Source organism: Cannabis sativa, chromosome 2, assembly GCF_029168945.1.
Source record: "Cannabis sativa cultivar Pink pepper isolate KNU-18-1 chromosome 2, ASM2916894v1, whole genome shotgun sequence".
NCBI classification, from domain to species: Eukaryota; Viridiplantae; Streptophyta; class Magnoliopsida; order Rosales; family Cannabaceae; genus Cannabis; species Cannabis sativa.
Genome location: NC_083602.1, coordinates 54019738 through 54040368, shown reverse-complemented (window position 1 = coordinate 54040368; position 20631 = coordinate 54019738). Strand labels below are relative to the sequence as shown.

The 20631-nt window shown below is 31.1% G+C and overlaps 1 protein-coding gene across 1 annotated transcript; it reads left to right on the top strand.

Moving 5' to 3' along the window:
• Nucleotides 1-16569: 16569 nt before the first annotated feature.
• On the top strand, nucleotides 16570-17901 carry LOC115720411 (spermidine coumaroyl-CoA acyltransferase-like). Its single transcript, XM_061109444.1, has one exon. The coding sequence runs from the start codon at nucleotides 16570-16572 to the stop codon at nucleotides 17899-17901; it is 1332 nt and encodes a 443-aa protein (XP_060965427.1).
• The last annotated feature ends 2730 nt before the right edge of the window (nucleotides 17902-20631 follow it).

Here is a 20631-nt window from a genome sequence, read left to right as displayed (position 1 = left end):
GGGGGATAAGTTTCCTATTCTCCCTACTCTTGTTTACTTTATGGCGGGATAAACCGCAAGTCGAGCAATAATTCATGTCTGCATATTCCTTACGATATAAATGCAATCGTTCGCACATGCATGAATTTTTTCATACTTCAATCCTATAGAATTTAACGTTTTTTTCACTTCATAAGTAGATTCCGGAAAGCAGTTGGCAAATGGTAAGATATCTTTAAAAGCAGCTAAAAATTGAGTAAAACATTTATCGCTCACTCCATTTTCTGCTTTTATGTTGTAAAACTTTACCATTGTTGGTAATCTTAGTTTTTTACAACCATCGAACAGAGGTTTATCAGCATCACTAAGAAAATTATCGAATTTCTCAGGATCATTAAGAAATTCCTCCTGTGCTTCGTTAAGAAAGTCCAATGGATAATCATCGAAATCATTACCCTCGATATCATCTACCCCCCGCTTTCCTAATGGATATGGATCATTAGGTAAATGTTCGCCATGGTAATACCAATTAGTATAACTTCTATTGAAACCTCGTAAATACACATGGTCCTTAATCATTGTAATATTCCCTTTAGATACATTACAACAATCTACACACGAACAATGAATACGATCGTGATTTGTAGAATTCTTTAAGGCAAACTCTAAAAATGCATCGAACCCTACTTGAAATCGCAGTGTGTCTCTCTCCTCACGCATCCATGATTTATCCATAACAAAAATCCTATCCAAAAAAATTCAGTATTTAGTAACTAATTATAGCTAGTTACTAATTACACAATGTAACTAACTAAGTTTCTCACAATTTATTCATATTAATTTATAAATTACTCAAATTCTCGTTTTAGATTAGTTCATATTATTAGGTTGTTTTGTTGATTAGAATGTTGGTAAAATGTTAAATATTTTTAATAAATAAAATTGAGGGGAAAATTTTTTGGTAAAGCAATAAAGGTATTAACTAATATTTTCCCCTTTTAATTAACTTTTGCTCTTTATTTTCTTTGAAAAATAAAAATCCACATTGAACCAAAAAAAAAAGAAGAAGGATTTTATATGTTTATTTTGTTAATGTATTTAGTAACTAATTATATCTAGTTACTAATTACACAATGTAACTAACTAAGTTTCTCACACAATTTATTCATATTAATTTATAAATTACTCAAATTTTCGTTTTAGATTAGTTCATGTTATTAGGTTGTTTAGTTGATTAGAATGTTGGTAAAATTAAAAAGTTAACATAAATGTGAATATTATTATTTTTTATGTGACCTAACTTCTTATTACTATGTTATAATTAACTATCTTATGAATGGTTTTAGTAAGATTTATCCTAATTCTACCGAAATTTCGCCAGCATAACGGCTGTAATTGGACGTTCCCAAAATTTTTACAAGTGCCTAAAATAACAAACAAAACAGATAAACAATACAAAATTAATCCACCCATCCGACCGCAGTACATGTATTCGCAGAACCTACTTCACTACGGATGAATATTTAAGATATTCAAACTCAACTAACATGCATTGATAATTAATTATATATTAAGAAAAAGTTAGTTAAAGTATATACCTATAATTGCAAGCCCAAATACGCTACACACAAAATTATGCCGAACCCCTATAATATAAAGAAATTCAACGAAATTACAAAATTAATTATTTCATAACTTATAACTAGTTATAAAAAATTGTAACAAGTTACTTAGTTACTAAATTATACATACATATATATAATCAATTATATCTCACACTATTATCTCAAAAAAATAAAATTATATCACACACTAATTTAATTTTAAAATTTTTATTTCTAAACTAATGAAATCCCTCCAATGTCATTTTATTCACAATAAATATATATTGCAAAAAATATATAAAATACGATTACAAAATTTATTTCCATAAAAAATATACACACACACTATATACACACACAATATATACACACATTATATACAAATATTCAATAAAATATACAAATACATATATATACTATACATTGAGGTATAAATTATTACCTAATAACCGCAATCCGACGACCACCGTAAAAAATCCCGGCACTATACACATAAAACACAAAAATATTACTAATAAAATAAAAAAACTCAAATAAAAATTTACAAAAACAAAAAATAAAACAATATACATAATACAATAAGAATAGAAGAAATATTTATACCTTAAACGAGGTTGAGATTCAAAGATTTCTCAAGAAAAATGGGTGGCCGGATTTCACACCCAAACTTTACTATTTGGGTTCGGATGACACTCAAAGAAGGTAAAAAATCAAAACTTTTTAGGTGTATGTTATTAAGTATCGAAAATGGAGGATTTTAAAAAAAAAATGGGCTCAAATGGTTGAGAAATGGGGGAGATAGGGTGGAGAAAAGAGGGTTCGGCGAGGGTTTTTCTGGGTTAGAGAAGCTCTCTGGTTAATTTGCTGGTTGCTGAGTGAAGTGGGAAGGAAGAAGAAAGGTCGAAGAGTATATACTCTGATCGACCCTATGCCGTCGGTTCCTTCATAGGAACCGACGGCATAGGGTACACGTGTCATGATCTCGTGTACCCTATGCCGTCGGTTCCTATGCGGGAACCGACGGCATAGGTTATTTCAGAAAAAAAATAAAAATTAATTTCCAACCGCCTCTAAATGGTATAATGCAATTTTATACCTACGGTTTTTATCAAAAAACCGCCTCTAAATGTCAATTTCGAACATAGCGGGTATTTTCACACCCTTTAGCTTCCCTTTTTATAAATGGGGTTGAAAAAACTGCCTCTAAAGGCTAACATTGTAGTAGTGTTGTTTAATTAAATCTATCATAAAGTTCATATAATTTTATTAAATTTAAAATTTAGCCCACAGGCAATTTTGGATTTAATAAAATTTTAATCTTCAGTTTATACTTTGGTGTCTAGTGAACCACATAATTTTAAATAATTAGGGAGTAGCCACAACATCCTTAATTATATAAAATTATATACATTAAGTGGATCAAGATCACATAATGGATATGAATTATGTGAACATAATAATCTTACCCTACAGGGATTTTATTATATTTACATAATTAATATGTTAAATTAAATTCTCTTAATTTATCCCACAGGAAATTATGTAGATTTAATTTAATAATTTTATCAAAAAGTCATAAAATTTTGAAACATTTATAAATAATTAAGTGTTTCATACCTTTCATTGAGATAGAAATATTAAACTTTAAGTTTTTTCATAAATTGTGTAAATCTATCATAATCTACATCTAAATTTAATCTTATGAAATTAAAAATTTAGCCCACATGTAATTTTTGTTTAATAAGATTTCATATTTAAGCATGTTTATTCATTGGTAAAAACATGATTCATTTAAACCTCAAAACTATATATGTAATTTTATTACATCACTATTCATAAATTTTTACCATATCAGTAGAAATTTCAAAAATTTATTCTGATAACTTCATCCAAAATCTACAGTTTTTACTGTATAATTTAAAAAAAAAAAATCACACTTTATTATCACCAATAAATTTTAATTTATTGTGTATGAATTCATTCTAATATAGTTAATGTGATTATTAACACATAGTGGATTATTTTAGATTGTTATTCCACATTCATAATTTCTTGCAAGGTTTACAAATAAACCTAAGAAAGTCAGTAACTGTGAGAAAATCTTATCCACAGACAAGATAAGTTCTCACATTTAGAAGTTTAAGGAACAAGCAATATAGTGGTGACTTTGTTTTAAAATTGGCAAAGACCTTTATGTTCCAAGATTCTATTGAAACTTGATTTAGACACATTTAGAGGTCTTTACTACAAATGATGTCACTCATAAAGATATGCAAGTTCAATCTGACAATATGAAATGTGTTATTAATAAGAATTCTTCTACATTATAGCACCAAAAAAAAAAAATTATGGAACATATCTCTATAAATAGAATAAATGTTAGTAAATGGTAGGGATATTCATTACACTTGATTTTACTAACTTTATTTAGAACTTGTGTGAATTTCATTAAGAATATGCATTCCAACAAGTCAAAATCGGTGCATACTAGAATTCTATCATATTAGAAATCATACAAGTCAATTAATTTTGAAGACATGGACTCAAATTTTGCATCTCTTTTTTAACGATTACTCACATAAATAATTTTTCTACAAAAGTATAGATTTATATGTCTCAAAGACATTTAAATCTTAAGTAGAGAAATGGTGCATTTTGCATATTAAGATAGTGAGATCAAATATAAAATGGAGAATACTACATTAAAATTCGTGAGTATGGATAAACTCCCAGTCTATTTGTAAAGTTTTTTTTAAAAGCATGGGTTTATTGCCCGATACATATGCTTGGTACACCCAAATTATAGTGTGTGACAGATTTAAGAAACTAAGCATTTTTTGGACATGGGGTGGAGCCTACATAGCCAACTCCAAACTTTCATAAATCTTTGTCTATTGATACTCTTCAATGGGGGTGTACATATCGAATCGTGTTCTAACCAAAGTTGTTTCTCAAATATATTTTGAGTTGTGATAAGGTTGAAAACCGACTGGATGACATGTACACATTTTATAAATACCCATATATAGTTAGAGTACAATTGTCGAAGAAAAGATCTGGGCCCAAAACCATAAATGAGCATATTTCATTTGAAAAGCTATAAGGTTTAAGGGTTACATATTTTATTATCCATCTCACAACACTAGAACTGTGGAATTAAGAATTGACTTGATCAGTGGGAGTGATCAATCTAGGAACCTAGTTTTAGAGAAAGATCATTCATATTTTCTCAAACTTCCACCTCATGTGTTAGATTAATTATGATTCACAACAACCCTTAAGGTTAATGGTTATTGAGAATTCATAACTAATCATTAATAATCTACAAGCCATTGATAAAATTCTAATAAGTTATGTTATTTAGTAATTGCTAAAATAACATGCATATTGAACCATTTGCTCTTTTAAGAGTTTGTTGGTCCATCCTTAAGATGACTTATTAGAACAATAAGATCAATGTTTTCTAGTGATTACATTTTGTACAATAAGAGTTCAACTACAATATTAATTTGAGACACAAATTAAATTATAGAATGATAAAGAATTGAAGTTGTAGTACAATATGTCACGAATGAAGAAATGAATATCTTAAAGAGCAATAAAGTTTATCTTTAGTAAAGTTGCCTAATGGGGTGGAGAACATTAATTAAGCATAGGTTTTTTCACCAATAATCTTCATTAGGCAACATTGAGAAACATAAAGATATAAAAGAATATTCATTGCTAAGAAGTTCATTTTGAAATAAGAATTATCAATAACAAAGGAGATCTGCATTCTCACTTGTTTTTATAAAAGATTCTATTATAGACCTTGGCATTTGTTGCTTGTTTTAATTCATTAATCAATTCTAAACAGTGAACTAGAAGAGAAGGTATACAGACTGCCAAAAAGATTTTCCTCTAATAAGTGGTGAGAATATGCAAGCTTAAAGTGTCTACCTATAGATTAAAACAAACATCTCACAAATTGGTATTATATCATCTTTTCCTTTAGGTTTGAAAAGAGAATTATGAAAATAATTATATACCAGAAGGTTAGTGGGAGTAATATTTGTTTTATACGTAGACAATATGTTACTTGCAAATGATGATAAAAGTTTTCTATATAAGTTGAAATAATTCATATCTCAAATTATTATTTTGAGATAAAGAATATAAATAACATATATAATTTTAATTAATTAGAGAGTAGCCACAGCATCTCTGATTAAATAAAATTATGTATAACTTTTATCTTTAAGTGTGATAAATTCAACTCGAACCAGCATCTGAAAAATGGTCTGGAGTGAGAATAAATTAAGAACATTCATTTGTTTCTATTTTAGAAGCCTAATGTATGCCTAAGAGTCTGAATAAGACTTTGTATTACATTTGTTTCAGGATCGTTAAGTAGTATCAGAATAACTAAAGTTAAGACCACTTTATTCTTCATACAAAGTGATGAGGTGTCTTTAAGATACTTAAATTATATTCATACATATTTTGTTAAGATGAATTGACCATCTGGAAATATAGTTAACCAATCAGATTCTAACGTACTTCACTGGTTGTATTGATTCACGTAAATTAATATTTTATTACAACCTTAAGATTACCAGTAAGTTATATTGTAGAGAATCTTGATTGTTATTTTCACTATAGAAGTCAGATTCATTTATTGTTTTGAGGATACATCTCGTATGATGTATTATAGAGTTTCATAGTAGGCCTAGAGTTCAGAATTACAGTTTCATTAGGCCATTAAGAAAATTTTGCGATAAATTCAGCTACAATATTTATGGCTAATAACTATAAAGTACTGGTCGAAGCTAGCATATCGACATTAAGTATTTAGCCATAAAAAGGCGTGATAAGTGGTCATTAATCACGCAAACTGAATTGGTTAATCGCATATCCTTGACTAAAGGCATGCCGCAACACAAATTCAAGGATCATAAAGTAAATGTGGGATTCAGTTAACCCATATGCAGTTTTTTATTTGTACAACCAAAAATTATTCAATGAAACTCTAATTTCGATATTTTCTCATATTTATGTGCACCTTAATTTCATCTGAGAAAATTATCGTAAGAGGACCTGAATAAACATAAGGGTTAGGATTTATTCGCTTAAGTACATTGCCACATAAAGGACATTGTTATATAATAAATATATCGTAATACATGGAAGATAATACTCGACTTATAATGAGGACATGTCGCTATGATTCGTATGTTTTTTATATAATGGGGAACGTTTGGGTTTGAATGTTTTAGTCTAAATGCTGACCAAGTGGGAGAATATAAGAATATTTTATTTAAGGAAATATATTTCTATTTAAAGAAATAAATTTCTATTTAAGGAAATAAATAAATAATTGATTTTCTGATAAATGAATATTTTATATTCATTGAATCTGGACAAAATCAATTATGTAATATTCTATATATGGTCAGATTTCTATATTCATTACCTGATTTGATTTCCTGAATTAATTTTCAAAATATTCTGACAATTAATGTGGCGCAGATACTGATGGAGTATCTCACCTATAAATATAGGGTCTCGGTCCCCGAGCTCCTCACTCATTCTGTTCATAACAGCAAAATTCCATCTAAAGAGAGTTGAGAGAGCGAGGAAGCCCGATTACCCACATCAATCGGTTTCTTTTGCAGATCATGCTTATGTGGGACTAAAGCTCAAAGATTCAATGGCTGGAGGTATTTCGATCCTTAAATTATAGTGCATATATGATTTATTAATTCCGCACTTTATTCATAATCATGTATGTTTTAGTCTATACAAATAAATGTCTAACATTTCTCTCTAGGAACATTAGTGATATTGACCTCATTAGTTACAACAGAGGCAGTGTGACCACCTTATATACAATAAGATGATAGAACACTTTAAAATTGAATCAAAAAATATCTCCTTTACTCTGCTACTTTGTTTTTAGATTTAGTCACGTTTTTAGAAAAAATAGTATGTGTTGAATCAAACACTTTATTATCTTAATGACCATAGGATGATCCACCTCTAATCACTTTAGAATAGCTATCAAACATACAAAAACCATAATTAGCAGTTTTAGCTTTTCTTAAGTTCATGATCAGGGCATCTCTGAATCTAGTAATGGTGTACACTAAGTATACGATCATTCCATCACTTTGAGGTTTTCTCAGGATCATACTTAGATGAAATGACATAGAATGTCGTTTGCCATCTTTAAGGCATTTCCCTAGAAGGACTTGGGCATAGCTGCTAGTGTTAGGTTATTTTTAGTATTAATTTTAGATTAAGTTTAGTATATTTTTAATTGAGTTTTAATTGTGTTTGGAGCATTTTTATGCTTGTTATTTTTTATTTTTGTAGATTTAAAATAAAAGAAGATTATAAAAATATCAGAGGAAAAAGATAGAAAAAAAGATAAAAATATCTCACAAAAAGATGATATTTAAAATAGAGAAAATTGTGCAAGAAAATAAAGGTGAAACTTTAAGCCTGAATTCGACTATGTTTTGATTATATTTTGGAAAAAGTCAAAACATAAAAGTTCTAGATCTCTATTTTATCTTTCCGGAACATCTTGAATCGTCCGATTCTGAGCAATATCGAGAGATTTATGGCCAAAATACTATCAGTCAACGCAGCAGAAAACTCACCTCCTATTCTAATCCTAAGCAGAATAGGTTTTCTAATCCTAAGGAGAATAGGTTTTTTCTTCAACGTTTATTTTATCATTTTTTGGCTATAAAAGAAGTAGACTTCAATAGTTTTGGGAGAGGCAATTGAGAGGGAAAAAAGAGTACGAATTTCAGAGACAGAAGTCAATACTGGAGGCATTCTGCAGATAGTTTTCAGCACTATTTTATTCTCTATCTCTCTCTTAAAGTTAATATGTGTGATTTTGCTTCCATGTGTAGCTAAACACTTGATTAGGGTTAGATGGATATTGTTTGATATTGCTTTATGGTATTAATATGATTTATTTTCCCCCCAGTTTCTATGTATTCTATTTCATTCATGCTTAACTACTTTTAATTGCCTGATCACCAATTAATTGTCTATGATTTTGATGCGAGATCTGAGAAGTGAGTGTCAATTATGCTATAGTGAAATAGAACTGAATTTCGATATAGGACGAGATTACCTATTGTTAAGTTTTGTGCCCATACTAGTTGAGACCATACTGCTTGTAAGACTCAGTTAATTGATTTTAATTAATCAGTTATAATTCTAAAGTTAGACTATGTCTAGTTTATGAATTTTCACTAAGCAAGGGCGAAATTGTAAAGAAAAGAGATTCTAGGTTTATTTATTAATTAAGAGACTTTATATGTCTAAATTAGTAAATATATTAAATGACAATATTATTTAATAATTATTTTTTAAGTTATTAAATAATTAGAATTGACATTTAAATGGTTGAATTGGAAAATTGGCAATTTTGAGAAAATGGGATTGAAAAATAACAAAATAGCAAAATTGCAAAGTGAGGCCCATTATCCAATAATATGGCCAGCCACTTTGTATAGGATTTACTATTTATATTTTTCATTATTTTAATGTCATTCTAACCTAAACCTAGATGGCATTCTATAAATAGAAAGTGTTGGCTTCAGGAAACTATGGACTTGCATCTTATTCTTTTTCAGAGAAAACCTAAGCCTTATAGCCGCCACCCTCTCTTGTTTTTCTTCTCTTCAATTTCGAAATACCCTAGTGATAGAGTAGTGCCCACACACATCAAGTGGTATCTCAATCATAGTGTGGAAGATTGTGTAGAATCCAATCAAGAAGGAGAATCAGCATCAAAGGAAGGAGAGAAAGAGATCTAGGTTCAGATCTTGGTGATGCTCTGCTACAGAAAGGAATCAAGGGCTAGAGATCTGAACGGAAGGAGTCATTATATTCTGCTGCACCCAATGTAAGGTTTCCTAAACTTTATATGTGTTTATTTCATTGTTTTAGAATTCATATTAGGATGTTAATGAAACATACATGGTAGTAAATCTAGATCCTGGTAAAATATTTCCAACACCTATATGGTTTAGATAGCTTATAGGGTTTTTCTGTTTAATGCCTATTGCATGTTAAATTTATTATAAGAGTAGAAAGTTTGCATGTGATTGAGATTTATATATCTGAGAAGACTATAAATTACCTTAGTAAACCTGCTATTGCATAAAAATAAGGCGATAATCATATTAGGCCATAATCAATAGATACAATTGAAATCGAAGCCCTAGTTTTTATTAACTGTTAATTTCCTTAAATTGTTTCTCCTATCACTGTTTTTATTATTTTTCTAGTTTTAGCCTATTCTTAATTTTTATTTAACCAAATAGAAGTAAAAGTTTAATTTTAACGTACTTCACTACAATCCTCGTGGGATCGACCTCACTCTTAGTGAGTCTACTACTTGTAAACGATACGTGCACTTGCGTGTGCAAAATATCACAACAGCTAGTAACTAATCATAGACCTTATATTTTCATCATTATGTGACTCTGAAGTTCTAGGGAGGTAAATTTGGATACAATTCAAAGTTTAACTTAATAATTTTTGAACTACATAAACAATTATTCTCCACCCCTATTAGTTGCAAGATATTTAACCACTTACACTAATGGCTTTCACAATTTCTAGAGTTTCATGAAATTTCTCAAACATTTCAATTTTTTTTGGCATAAGGTATATTCTAGAGAGATCATCTAAGAACTTAGCAATAACTCATATCCACCCTTGAATGTACATCTATATGTTCGAATACAGATAAACATACTTCCAAGTAGATATTGGCATGTTTTCTCTTTGCAGCGAATGATCTTGTCAAAACTACTATGAACAAGATGCAAATGCCATAGATGCATAATTGTGGGTGTGATCTTTTGATGATCCCTAGGTTTAGTTACAACAAAGAGTTCTTAGAATAGTTCAAGTAGATTCTAATCACAAAATATAAAACTCATAATCCATACATTTAACATACAGTTTGGATCCATTGATAGAAAATAAATATTAATCACTTGTGAAAGTTATATCGTAGTGTTCAATGTATTCTAAAAATTGAAATTGAATTTTTATTTAAAATCTAAAATTTAAAGTCAATGACATAAATCTATACCAAATATTCAATGAGAAATTATTCTAGCTTGGACCTCCATTTAAAATACTAATTCAACTCTAGGTTTAAGTTGCCTTTAGTAAGCATATGTAAGTAGAAGATTTTTTTAAGATCGATGATTTATATCATTACGAGATAGAATATCTAGAATATGGTCATCTACACGACTTATTTTTATAGATGAAAACAGACATCATATAAGCAGATGAGTCACAAACCTTCTTGTCCAATGATATACTATCTTAAGCAATTTCTTAATGAAAAAGCTAAGAGGAAAAACTAAAGGATAATTTCGATTAAAATAAGAATCCAAAAATGATTCAGTAGGCGAGAGTCAAGGTTATTTCATAAACCTCTTCATTATTTCAGCATTGTAAACACTACTCTAAGTTGTCATCGTTGGGATGAGTCAACTAGATTTTGTATTTACAAAATACTTGTCTCACGAGATCTAACACTATTATGTTATCTAACGGATGAAAATCTATTGGGATTGTCCCATTAAAAACATCAAACCAAGTTAGACCAACAGTGAAGTTCAAAATTGATACTACAGAATTAATAACAGAAAACAATACAAGTTCAAAATAAATTCATACACAATTCAGAAATTTGTAAACATTTAGCAAGTAATGAAGACATGAGAAAATACAAAACAAACATATCTTAAATATTTCCAAAGTTATCAACTAAATAATATACAGTGTTTCGGTAGATGAGAGTCGAAGATATCATTAGTTGAATAGAGTAGTCAGCTTATCTAAAATGGACATCATTTTAGCAACTTTTTATTCGATCAAAATAAGAATCCAACATTGTCTCGGTAGGTAAGAGTCAATGTTCTTCTTATTTTATGAGCTTCCACTATTGTTTCATATTTGTAAATTTAATTCTAAGTAGTCATGGAGGGATAAGTCTACTAGAAAAAAAAAAAGAATAGAAAATATTTATCTTTCGAGATCTTATGGTGTTAGTGTTCAATGGATCACCATCTATTAGGGGGACGAAGTCTAGCGTCTAGAGATCCCATTGAAAATAAAAAATCATGTAAGACCAACAATAAAGATCGAATATCTTAAACTAAAGCTCATTATTTAAAAAGGCATTGTATTTTCATTTTGATATCTATTTTAATCTATTTATTTCAAAATTAATTAATTTATTTAATTAAATTACTAATTTAGATAAATTTAAATACAAATTTTAATTTAATATTTATAAAATTATATTCATAGAAAATTGAGTGGCAATAAACTTAAAAAATTGGGGAATAAGAAAGGAAACATCAGACTTGTTAGTAAGCATATAGTCCCAAGTAAACCGAAAAAATCATCCATAATGGTAAAAAAAATATTTATATCCCTCAATACTTTCAATATGAAAAGAGCCCCAAGTATCAATATTGATTAAATTGAAAGTGGCAGCAGCCATATTATGTTGAGAATTAAAAAGAAGACATTTTTGTTTAGCAAAGTAACAAATAGAACAATGTTTACTATAAGACTTTGTAGAAAATTGTAATGTCTTATTTATTGAATTAGAAATGAACATTGAAGGATGTCCATGGCAAAAGTGCCAAGGATTATCGGTAGTACAATTATTATTTGTAGAAACTAATGCATCAGAAGTAAACAAAATGGATTTCTTGCTCAAAGAAGAAGAGCTTCCCAACTTTCTTAGCCGTCCCAATCATTAAATTCTGAGAGGGTGTCTAAATAACACACCAAGAATAAAAAAAATCAGCAAGTTAGGATTATTCTTCAAAAAACCAGTCACTGAAAATAAATTGAATTTAAATTCAGGGAAGAAAAGGCCATTTTTCAGGCTAATATCTTTGTTAAGATGAACAATACTAGAGACAATGACTTTAATTTGCTGACCATTAAGCAAAGTAACTAAAGTAGCAGCAATATTATAATCAAGAGCAGTAAAACATCTAATATTATTGCATATATGGTGTATAGCACCACTATCAACAATCTAAAAAGTTGAGAAAAAATTAGAGTTACCAAACACATTAGAGGCACTCGAAAGAACATCTCTGGAAGTTGATGGTTGCTGGAGCTGCTGGCTCAGAAGTAGAATGAGTTGTTGACTGAGTTGCAGTTGTGAGGTTGTGTCCTATCCAGTAATAAGAGTGGTCGAAGCTTGATTACACTTGGCTAAATCGGGTTGTTTGCGCTTGTCACCATATCCAAGAGGGAAATCGTGGAGAAAGTAATATTTCTCAACCAAATGACTTAGTTTGAGGCAGTGAGAGCAAGTAGGATGAGGTTTCTATTAGTGGTGGACGGAGGACGGTTCGATGAGGCAGCAGTATAGCCATAGCATTTGCAAGAACAAGAGAACGTTGATGCTCTTGCTGCACCGCCATGGAGAAAACCTTGGAGAGTGGTGGAAGGGGGTCAAACATTAAGATTTGATCACGAGTACCAACATAGAGTTCATTAAGGCCAATAAGAAATTGCAAGATCTGATCACGAGCATAGTGATCCTGGATCTGTTGCATAGCACCACAAGTACAGCCATAAGAACACGGCGTGAATGGTTGAAACTCATTGAGTTCATCCCAAAGGGACTGCAGCTGAGTAAAATAAGTGGTGATAGAATTGGCACCTTGTTTGATGCGAGTTAGAGAAGTCTTGAGATGAAAGATCTGAGGGCCATTACTCTGATTGAATCGATCGTGAAGATATTTCCATATAGCAAGAGTCGAGTCTTTGAACATAATGCTTGCTGCAATTTCTCTTGAAATTGATTGCAATATCCATGCCATAACCATACAATTACATTGATCCCAAGCAGATCTATACGGATGATTAATAGGGGGACGAGAAAGAGAAACTTTAATGAAGGGAGTTTTATTCTTGGCAGCCAGATTGATTGTGGCAGCATGCTTCCATGACTGAAAATTATCTTGGGGTAGTCAATTGGAAGGGAACAATGAGGAAGTTTGGGTTGTCTCTAGTTCCAAGATGATATGAATTGCGTTCATCAATAGAAGGTTGATCAAGATTCACACCAGGAGGATCAAACATACCAAAGCCAGGTGGAAAGATGTCGTTAGAACCACAGGATGAGGAGCTGAAAAACTAGAAAAAATAGAGGACACTAGTGCGAAGCTCATAAAAAAATAGAGGAAAATGAAGGTAAGGAGAACGATCCATTAGGATTCAATGAGGGCAGTGGAATGAATAGCGAAGATGACACATCGATGGTCAAGATTTCAACAGGAAGAGAACCAATCGTAGATGTAGGAGAGATCATTGAAGCTTTTGAAGAAGGACCTTCAGAGGTCGGCAAAGGTGCCAGAGAAGATGCCTGAGCCACAATTGATTCAACATGAACCTAGTTCGAAGCTTCAATGGAGGAAAAGGGTGGTCGACAACATTGGCAGTGACGGCAGGCGAGAGACAAAGGATACCTCGTGTTTGAACCATGGTGATTAGGGTTTTGAGGTAAAGTTGTTAGAATGAAAGAAGAATATCATCTGATACCATATTAGGAAAAAATATCAAGAAAGTGGTGAAATTCTCATATAATTGTAAAAGGAAATAAATGGTAGTATTTATACAAGAGTTGTACAACCCAATTATAGAGAGACTAGCCCAAAGGAAAAAGCTCAATAACATAAAACTAATCAATTCTAATAGTTTCGCTATACAGAAAAAATATATAGTCAATTTTTTTCATGATCATGTATTATAGTTATTTATTATATTGTAAATTTTCAAAATTTTTTGAGTAACTTATAGTACCTAAATAAGTTTTACATATTTGTTGCAAGCACGATTATATTTTCTTATACACATGCATAGTAAGTAATTGTTTAAATTTAATTTTCAGCTCTGTAAACTATTCTGAATTTTTTAAAAATTTACAAGTAATCCTAAATATTTACAACATACTCGATTATTATAAGAAATTAGACTAAAATGTTTTTTCGGTTACCGAAACAGATAAAAAATCTACCAGAACGAACATTTAGGGGCCTACTACATAAATTTCATTGAGGTTTTCATTTCTGAAAAAAAAAATCTAAAACTTCAACCAAACACTTTTTAATTTTTGAAACTACCAACACTGGTTGGTTTTTGCATTTTCTAAAACAATTTTAAAAATATTTCAATAATTTTTTTTTTCTGATTCAACCGATGAAACCTTGTTTTTATTTGAGTAATTTGTGGCATAAATACCTAAATTTAACTCCTAACTGCAAATAAATACCTAAGTTTAATTTTTGGAACTTACTGTTGCAACCTCTTAGTCAACCTCCATGGCCGAAAACACATGTCGGAATATTTTTTTCTATTTTTTTTCACTGCGGTGTTTGTTATGCTTACAACATCATTCCTGTAAAATTTTGAAAAATTTCGAATAGTTTTCAGTGCTGAAAATACGTTTGAAGTTTTTTGAACACGCGTGGTAAATTGGAATATCAAGAACTCTGTTTTCGGTATCGTAAATTATTCGAAATTTTTCAAAAATTTACAGGGATGATATCATATCTATAATGAATAACGCTATGAAAAAAATATTTCGGCATGTGATATCAGACGTGGAGGTTGACTGAGAGGGTTGTAATAGGAGGTTGGAATTAGCACTCCTCGCGACAATAATACCTAAGTTATACTTTTAAAACTCTGTAGGTACCTGATTATTTAATATTAAGTAAATTTTCACGTGGATATCTCTGATTGGTCCATGTTATGAATTTTTATTTTTTTTAAAAAAATTAATTAAATATACCAATAAAAAATGACACGTGGATGACGACTTGACATTTAACTGTCAGATACCTACAGAGTTCTAGAAATATAACTTACGTATTATTACTGCCAAAATTAAATTTAGGTATTTATTTACGACTGAGAGTTAAATTTAAGAGTTTTTTTATTTTTACACTTCAAAACAGTTTTTTTTTTTTTTTTTTTTTTTGCATTTTAACGGAATTCTACGTAGATTCTCCTATTGCATCTAGCGCTGCAACCTAAATTGCAACAAAAAATCGTATAGATATCCCTATTGCAACTAGCGTTGCATTCACTATAGAAATACAAACCGTAAATTTGAAAAAAAGTTAAAAAAATAGTATATGTGGTAAATCCTCTTAAATTTATGTATTTATGCCACAAATTATTCATTTTATTTACTTATTTATTTTTAGTTTTTAGTTAAATAAATAAAAACTAATTAATTATTAATTAATAGTTACCGACCAGGCCAAAAAAATAAAATAAAAAACAATCGAAAAGATCGTTAGAATAGTGTAATAGAAGGACTTAATAACAATTCTGTGAAAACCATCAATGTTTTGTGAAAACGCTACGTACGGAGATGGTTAGTGTAGAATTAATAATGACTTGGATTCAAATCTTTTTTTTTTATAATCCAATTCAAAATTAATAAAGGTTAGACCTCTCATCTTTATTCAAGAATCAAGTTAGAAGCCATGCACTTTCCCAGAAATTAACCATATATGTTATAATGTTCCATGGTCCAACCATTCTTGACCAGCAAAATATAATTTTTAAAAACTTTACACTCCAATTGGATAAATAATATAAACATATGAGTATATTGGTCAAGTCAAAAATGAAGATATATAGCACGCCAAACTAAGCAGACCCACCCACCAACCATGCAAAGTTAGAAGACACGCACATTTGCACTAGTAGGGAAAGCAGCTGATGATATATTATATATATAGTATAAATAAGAGAGATAATTCCCCATATTCGAAATCATCACTTCTACTTAATCACTACTCTCTACCATTGATCATAATTCACTACCACAATATATAGCCCATATTGGATATTATACTTCTTAAGCTTATTTCTAATTTCATCTAAACATTTCAATATTATTATTGCCATGTCTCCTCAACTCAACACTACTGAATTTTTGGTTGTAAAGGAGGAAGTTGAGCTTGTGAAGCCATCCAAAGCCACACCTTCGGAAGTTCTCTCTTTGTCCACTCTTGACAATGAGGCCAACCTCGAATGCTTCTCCAAAGCCATCTACGTATACAAGGCCCAACATGATCACACTAATGGCGTCGATCCAGCTGAGATGATCAAGCAAGCTGTCTCTGATGCTCTCGTCTATTACTACCCTCTAGCCGGGAGACTCAAACGGCTAGACCACGATGGAAGGCTTCAACTCACTTGCGACGCTACTGGTGTTCCCTATTTGGTGGCCACCGCCAACTGTCGTCTTTCCTCGCTTAATTACTTGGACGATATTGATTTCGAGATGGCCAAGAACTTGGTCTTCCCTTCTCCTACAAGCGATTGCCCTTTCGTCCTACAAGTCACTCGATTCTCTTGTGGAGGTTTTACCATTGGGTTTGGAATATCTCACATGGTCTCCGATGGTTTTGGGGCTGCTCAGATCTTCAAGGCCTTGGCTGAGCTTTCCAAAGGCAAAGAGCTCTCAGTGAAGCCGGTATGGGAAAGAGAGAGACTTGTGGGAACACCCATCAAAGAGTCTCTCAAGCTCAGCATGAGTCATCCTGCTACGTCACCATACATGCCCTCTTCTGACATTGTAGATGAGATCTTTTACTTAAAGAGTGATACCATGAAGAGACTCAAAGATGAGATAATTAGTGGTGGTTCTCCCAGTAATGTTACTACCTTTGAAATACTTGCAGCCTTTGTTTGGAAAGCCAGACTGAGAGCCTTAGAGCTCAATCATGATGGAAAAACATGTTTGTATTTCGCTACAGGTTTGAGAAAGCTCATAGACCCTCCTTTGCCTGAAGGGTATTACGGGAATGCATTTTTGACCTCTGCAGTGGAACTCACTGGCAGAGAACTAGAAGATAAATCTTTATCTGAAATTGTAAATATGATAAAGGAGAAGAAGAAGGATGTTTTGGACAACAACTACATCAGAAAATCTATTGATATTTGTGAGACCAAACTAGCCAACCGTGATAATCCAAAAATTAAGGCTACAGGAGCACTCATGGCATTGACTGATTGGAGGAATTTGGGATTAGTTTCGGATGAGTTCGGATCAGGATGGAATGTTGAAAACGTGACATCGTTGCCATGGGACTGTTTTGGGTCAGTAGATTTGTGCACCTTTTTGCCTGCTCCAAAATCTGATCCTTCATTAAAAGGTGGAGTTGGGATATTGGTCTCTCTTCCGAGGCTAGCCATGCCCAAGTTCAAGCAAGAGATTGATTCTCTCAACTAATTAACTACTCTACTTTTAATATTGATTTATTTATTTGATATTGTTTGGTTTTCCCATTTGAAGAGCCAATTAGGCAATTATATATACAGCTTTACTCCTTCATTACAATTTACACTTGCAAGATAAATTAATGTATTTACTTGCGTGAATATCAGATATTTCGATTACATGTCATGATTCTTCAGCCCAAAAAAAAAGTGAAGTCATCATTCAATCAAGACTAAAGAAAATTGGAAAAATAGCTAGAAGTCTTAACACTCCAAGAATTTGGTTCAATACCGGCGGAGTCAAACCGCCGGTATAAATGGAGTTATTACCGGCAAAAAAGGTATTTCGCCGGTAATATTTTTTAATAATTAAGAAAATAAATATTTAATTAATAATATTAATACCGGCGGATATAGAGTATTACTGGCGGAAATTAAATCCGCCTCTAATACTTTGGGCCGGATTTTGACCGCCCAAAATTTGAAATAACTAATACCAGCGAATTATTAGAGGTGGGTTTCACCGGTATTAGTCAAAAATTCTTTTCGGTGGAACCCCTATTAACACCGGCGGGTCTCACCGATAATAAAACACTATATAATACCAACCCCTAACTCATAATACATTTTTCATTTTTCTCCCACAAAATTCACCCCGACCCTCCTCTTCCTCTGACCATTTCTCCACCGTCAACCGCCATTCCACCGCCATTTTCTTTGACAGGTAATATTTTTTTCACTATTTTTTTTTTCATTTCTCCCTTTCATTTTTGTTTTTTTTTTTGTATGGTTATTTATTTTTTGTCCATGCTTGAAGTATTGGGGGAGATACTCTGCTCGGAACACTAATGGAAAGTGAAAACGAGGGAAGAGTAAAAAGCTTGGCGAGAAATTAACAGGTTTTTTTTTTTATTAGATTTATTTTTCCATCTTTGAATGTTTAGTAATTGGTATGTTGTATATATATATGTATGTGTAAATATATGTGATTGGTACTGTATAAATATATAATTTTATTTATGTGTATATATTATATGTATGTATGCACTCTTAAGGGTATTACTAATGAATGGGTAAAATTAGAAAATTTGAATTTTTATACTTAATTTTTCTATTTAATTAAAAAATATCGCATTTTTATATCATATAGGTTGAGATTGCAGTTCCATCGGTAAAAAAAAAACTTTTAAAAATCGTTTTTTAGCAAGAAGAATATGAAAAGAAAAAGTTGAGTTTGAGTTAAATATTTTTGCATGAACATATTTTTGATATAGTGTAAAAAGAGATATTTTTTTATACTTTTTTTAATTAAGTAGTTAAATTAAGCATAAATATTCATTTGTAATTTAATTATTCGTTATTAAATCAAAATTCTATGGTTTGATATTTTTAAAATTAATATTTATAGTTAAATTTGTTTAGTAACCATTCACGGGTAATACCCATTAAGAAGTGTTCCTTATATGTATATATATGTATATATATGTGTGTTTTATGTAAATGTATAATTTTTAAACAATGTATATATATACATATAATATTTTGCTTAAAAATTTTAAATGTATAAATTTGTAAAAATTTAGATTTTAAGTGTATGTAGTAATAAATGCATTTTATATGATTATAATTTTTTTTTTAATTTTTTGGCAAAGTTATTACATTTGAAATTTAGGAGACAGATTCCTAACAACATATTTGATGAATTATTGAAGTTATTAAAATTAGCTTTTCGAAAGGAAAATAAAATTCTGTCAAACTACTATGATGCCAAGAAAAGATTGAAGAAATTAGGGCTGAGGTATGAGTCAATTCATGTGTGCAAGCATAATTGCTGTTTATTTTACAATGAACATGCAAATGATTCATGCCAAGTTTGTGGCACCAATAGATTGATAACTTCAGAAAATTAAGGAGCAAAAAAGGTGCCTCATAAGGTGATGCATTACTTTCCGTTAACTCTGCGACTAAAGAGACTGTATACTTCTAGGCATACACCAAAATACATGGCACCACACTGGTAAATGAAAAGATGACGCTGTGATGCGACACCCTTTGGTTGGTGCAGCGTGGAAGAATTTTGATGCCAAACATCTTGATTTTGCTAGTGAACCTTGAAATGTTCTTCTAGGTTTAGCTACCGATGGCTTTAATCTATTTGGCAACATGAGCCAAGCTTACAGTATGTGGCCTGTAGTTTTGGCGAACTATAATCTTCCACCTTGGTTATGTATGAAAGATAATAATTTTATGTTGACCATTCTTATTCCTGGAGAAAAATCACCGAGAATGGACATAGATGTATTTTTAAGACCCTTGGTGGATGAATTGAAGGAGTTGTGGGTTAACGGAGTAGATATGAGAGATAGTTGAACCAACACTGTGTTCAAGCTACGTGCAGCTCTTCTGTGGACAGTTAATGATTTTCCAGCTCGTAGTTATTTGTCTGGTTGGAGTGGTCAGGGATACAAAGCTTGTCCCACTTGTAATGAAGATACCGTTCCATTCGAGTAATTGGTAAGACATCTTACGTAGGTCATAGAAGATTTTTGCCAAATAACCATCGAATGAGAAGGGATACTCAATTCGACGGACAAATTGAGAGAAGACCTCCTCCAAGGCGTTTTACTTGTGAGGAAGTATTAGAACAAGTAAATAAACTCCCACCCCATCTCCCGGGAAATCGTGAGCTATTTGGTGGTGTGAAGCGTAGGCGAGTTGCAGAAAATCAAAATTGGAGGAAAAA

Bases quoted from the DNA above. Each gene is read 5' to 3' on its own strand.
- LOC115720411 (XM_061109444.1), top strand. From the start codon at position 16,570: ATGTCTCCTCAACTCAACACTACTGAATTTTTGGTTGTAAAGGAGGAA.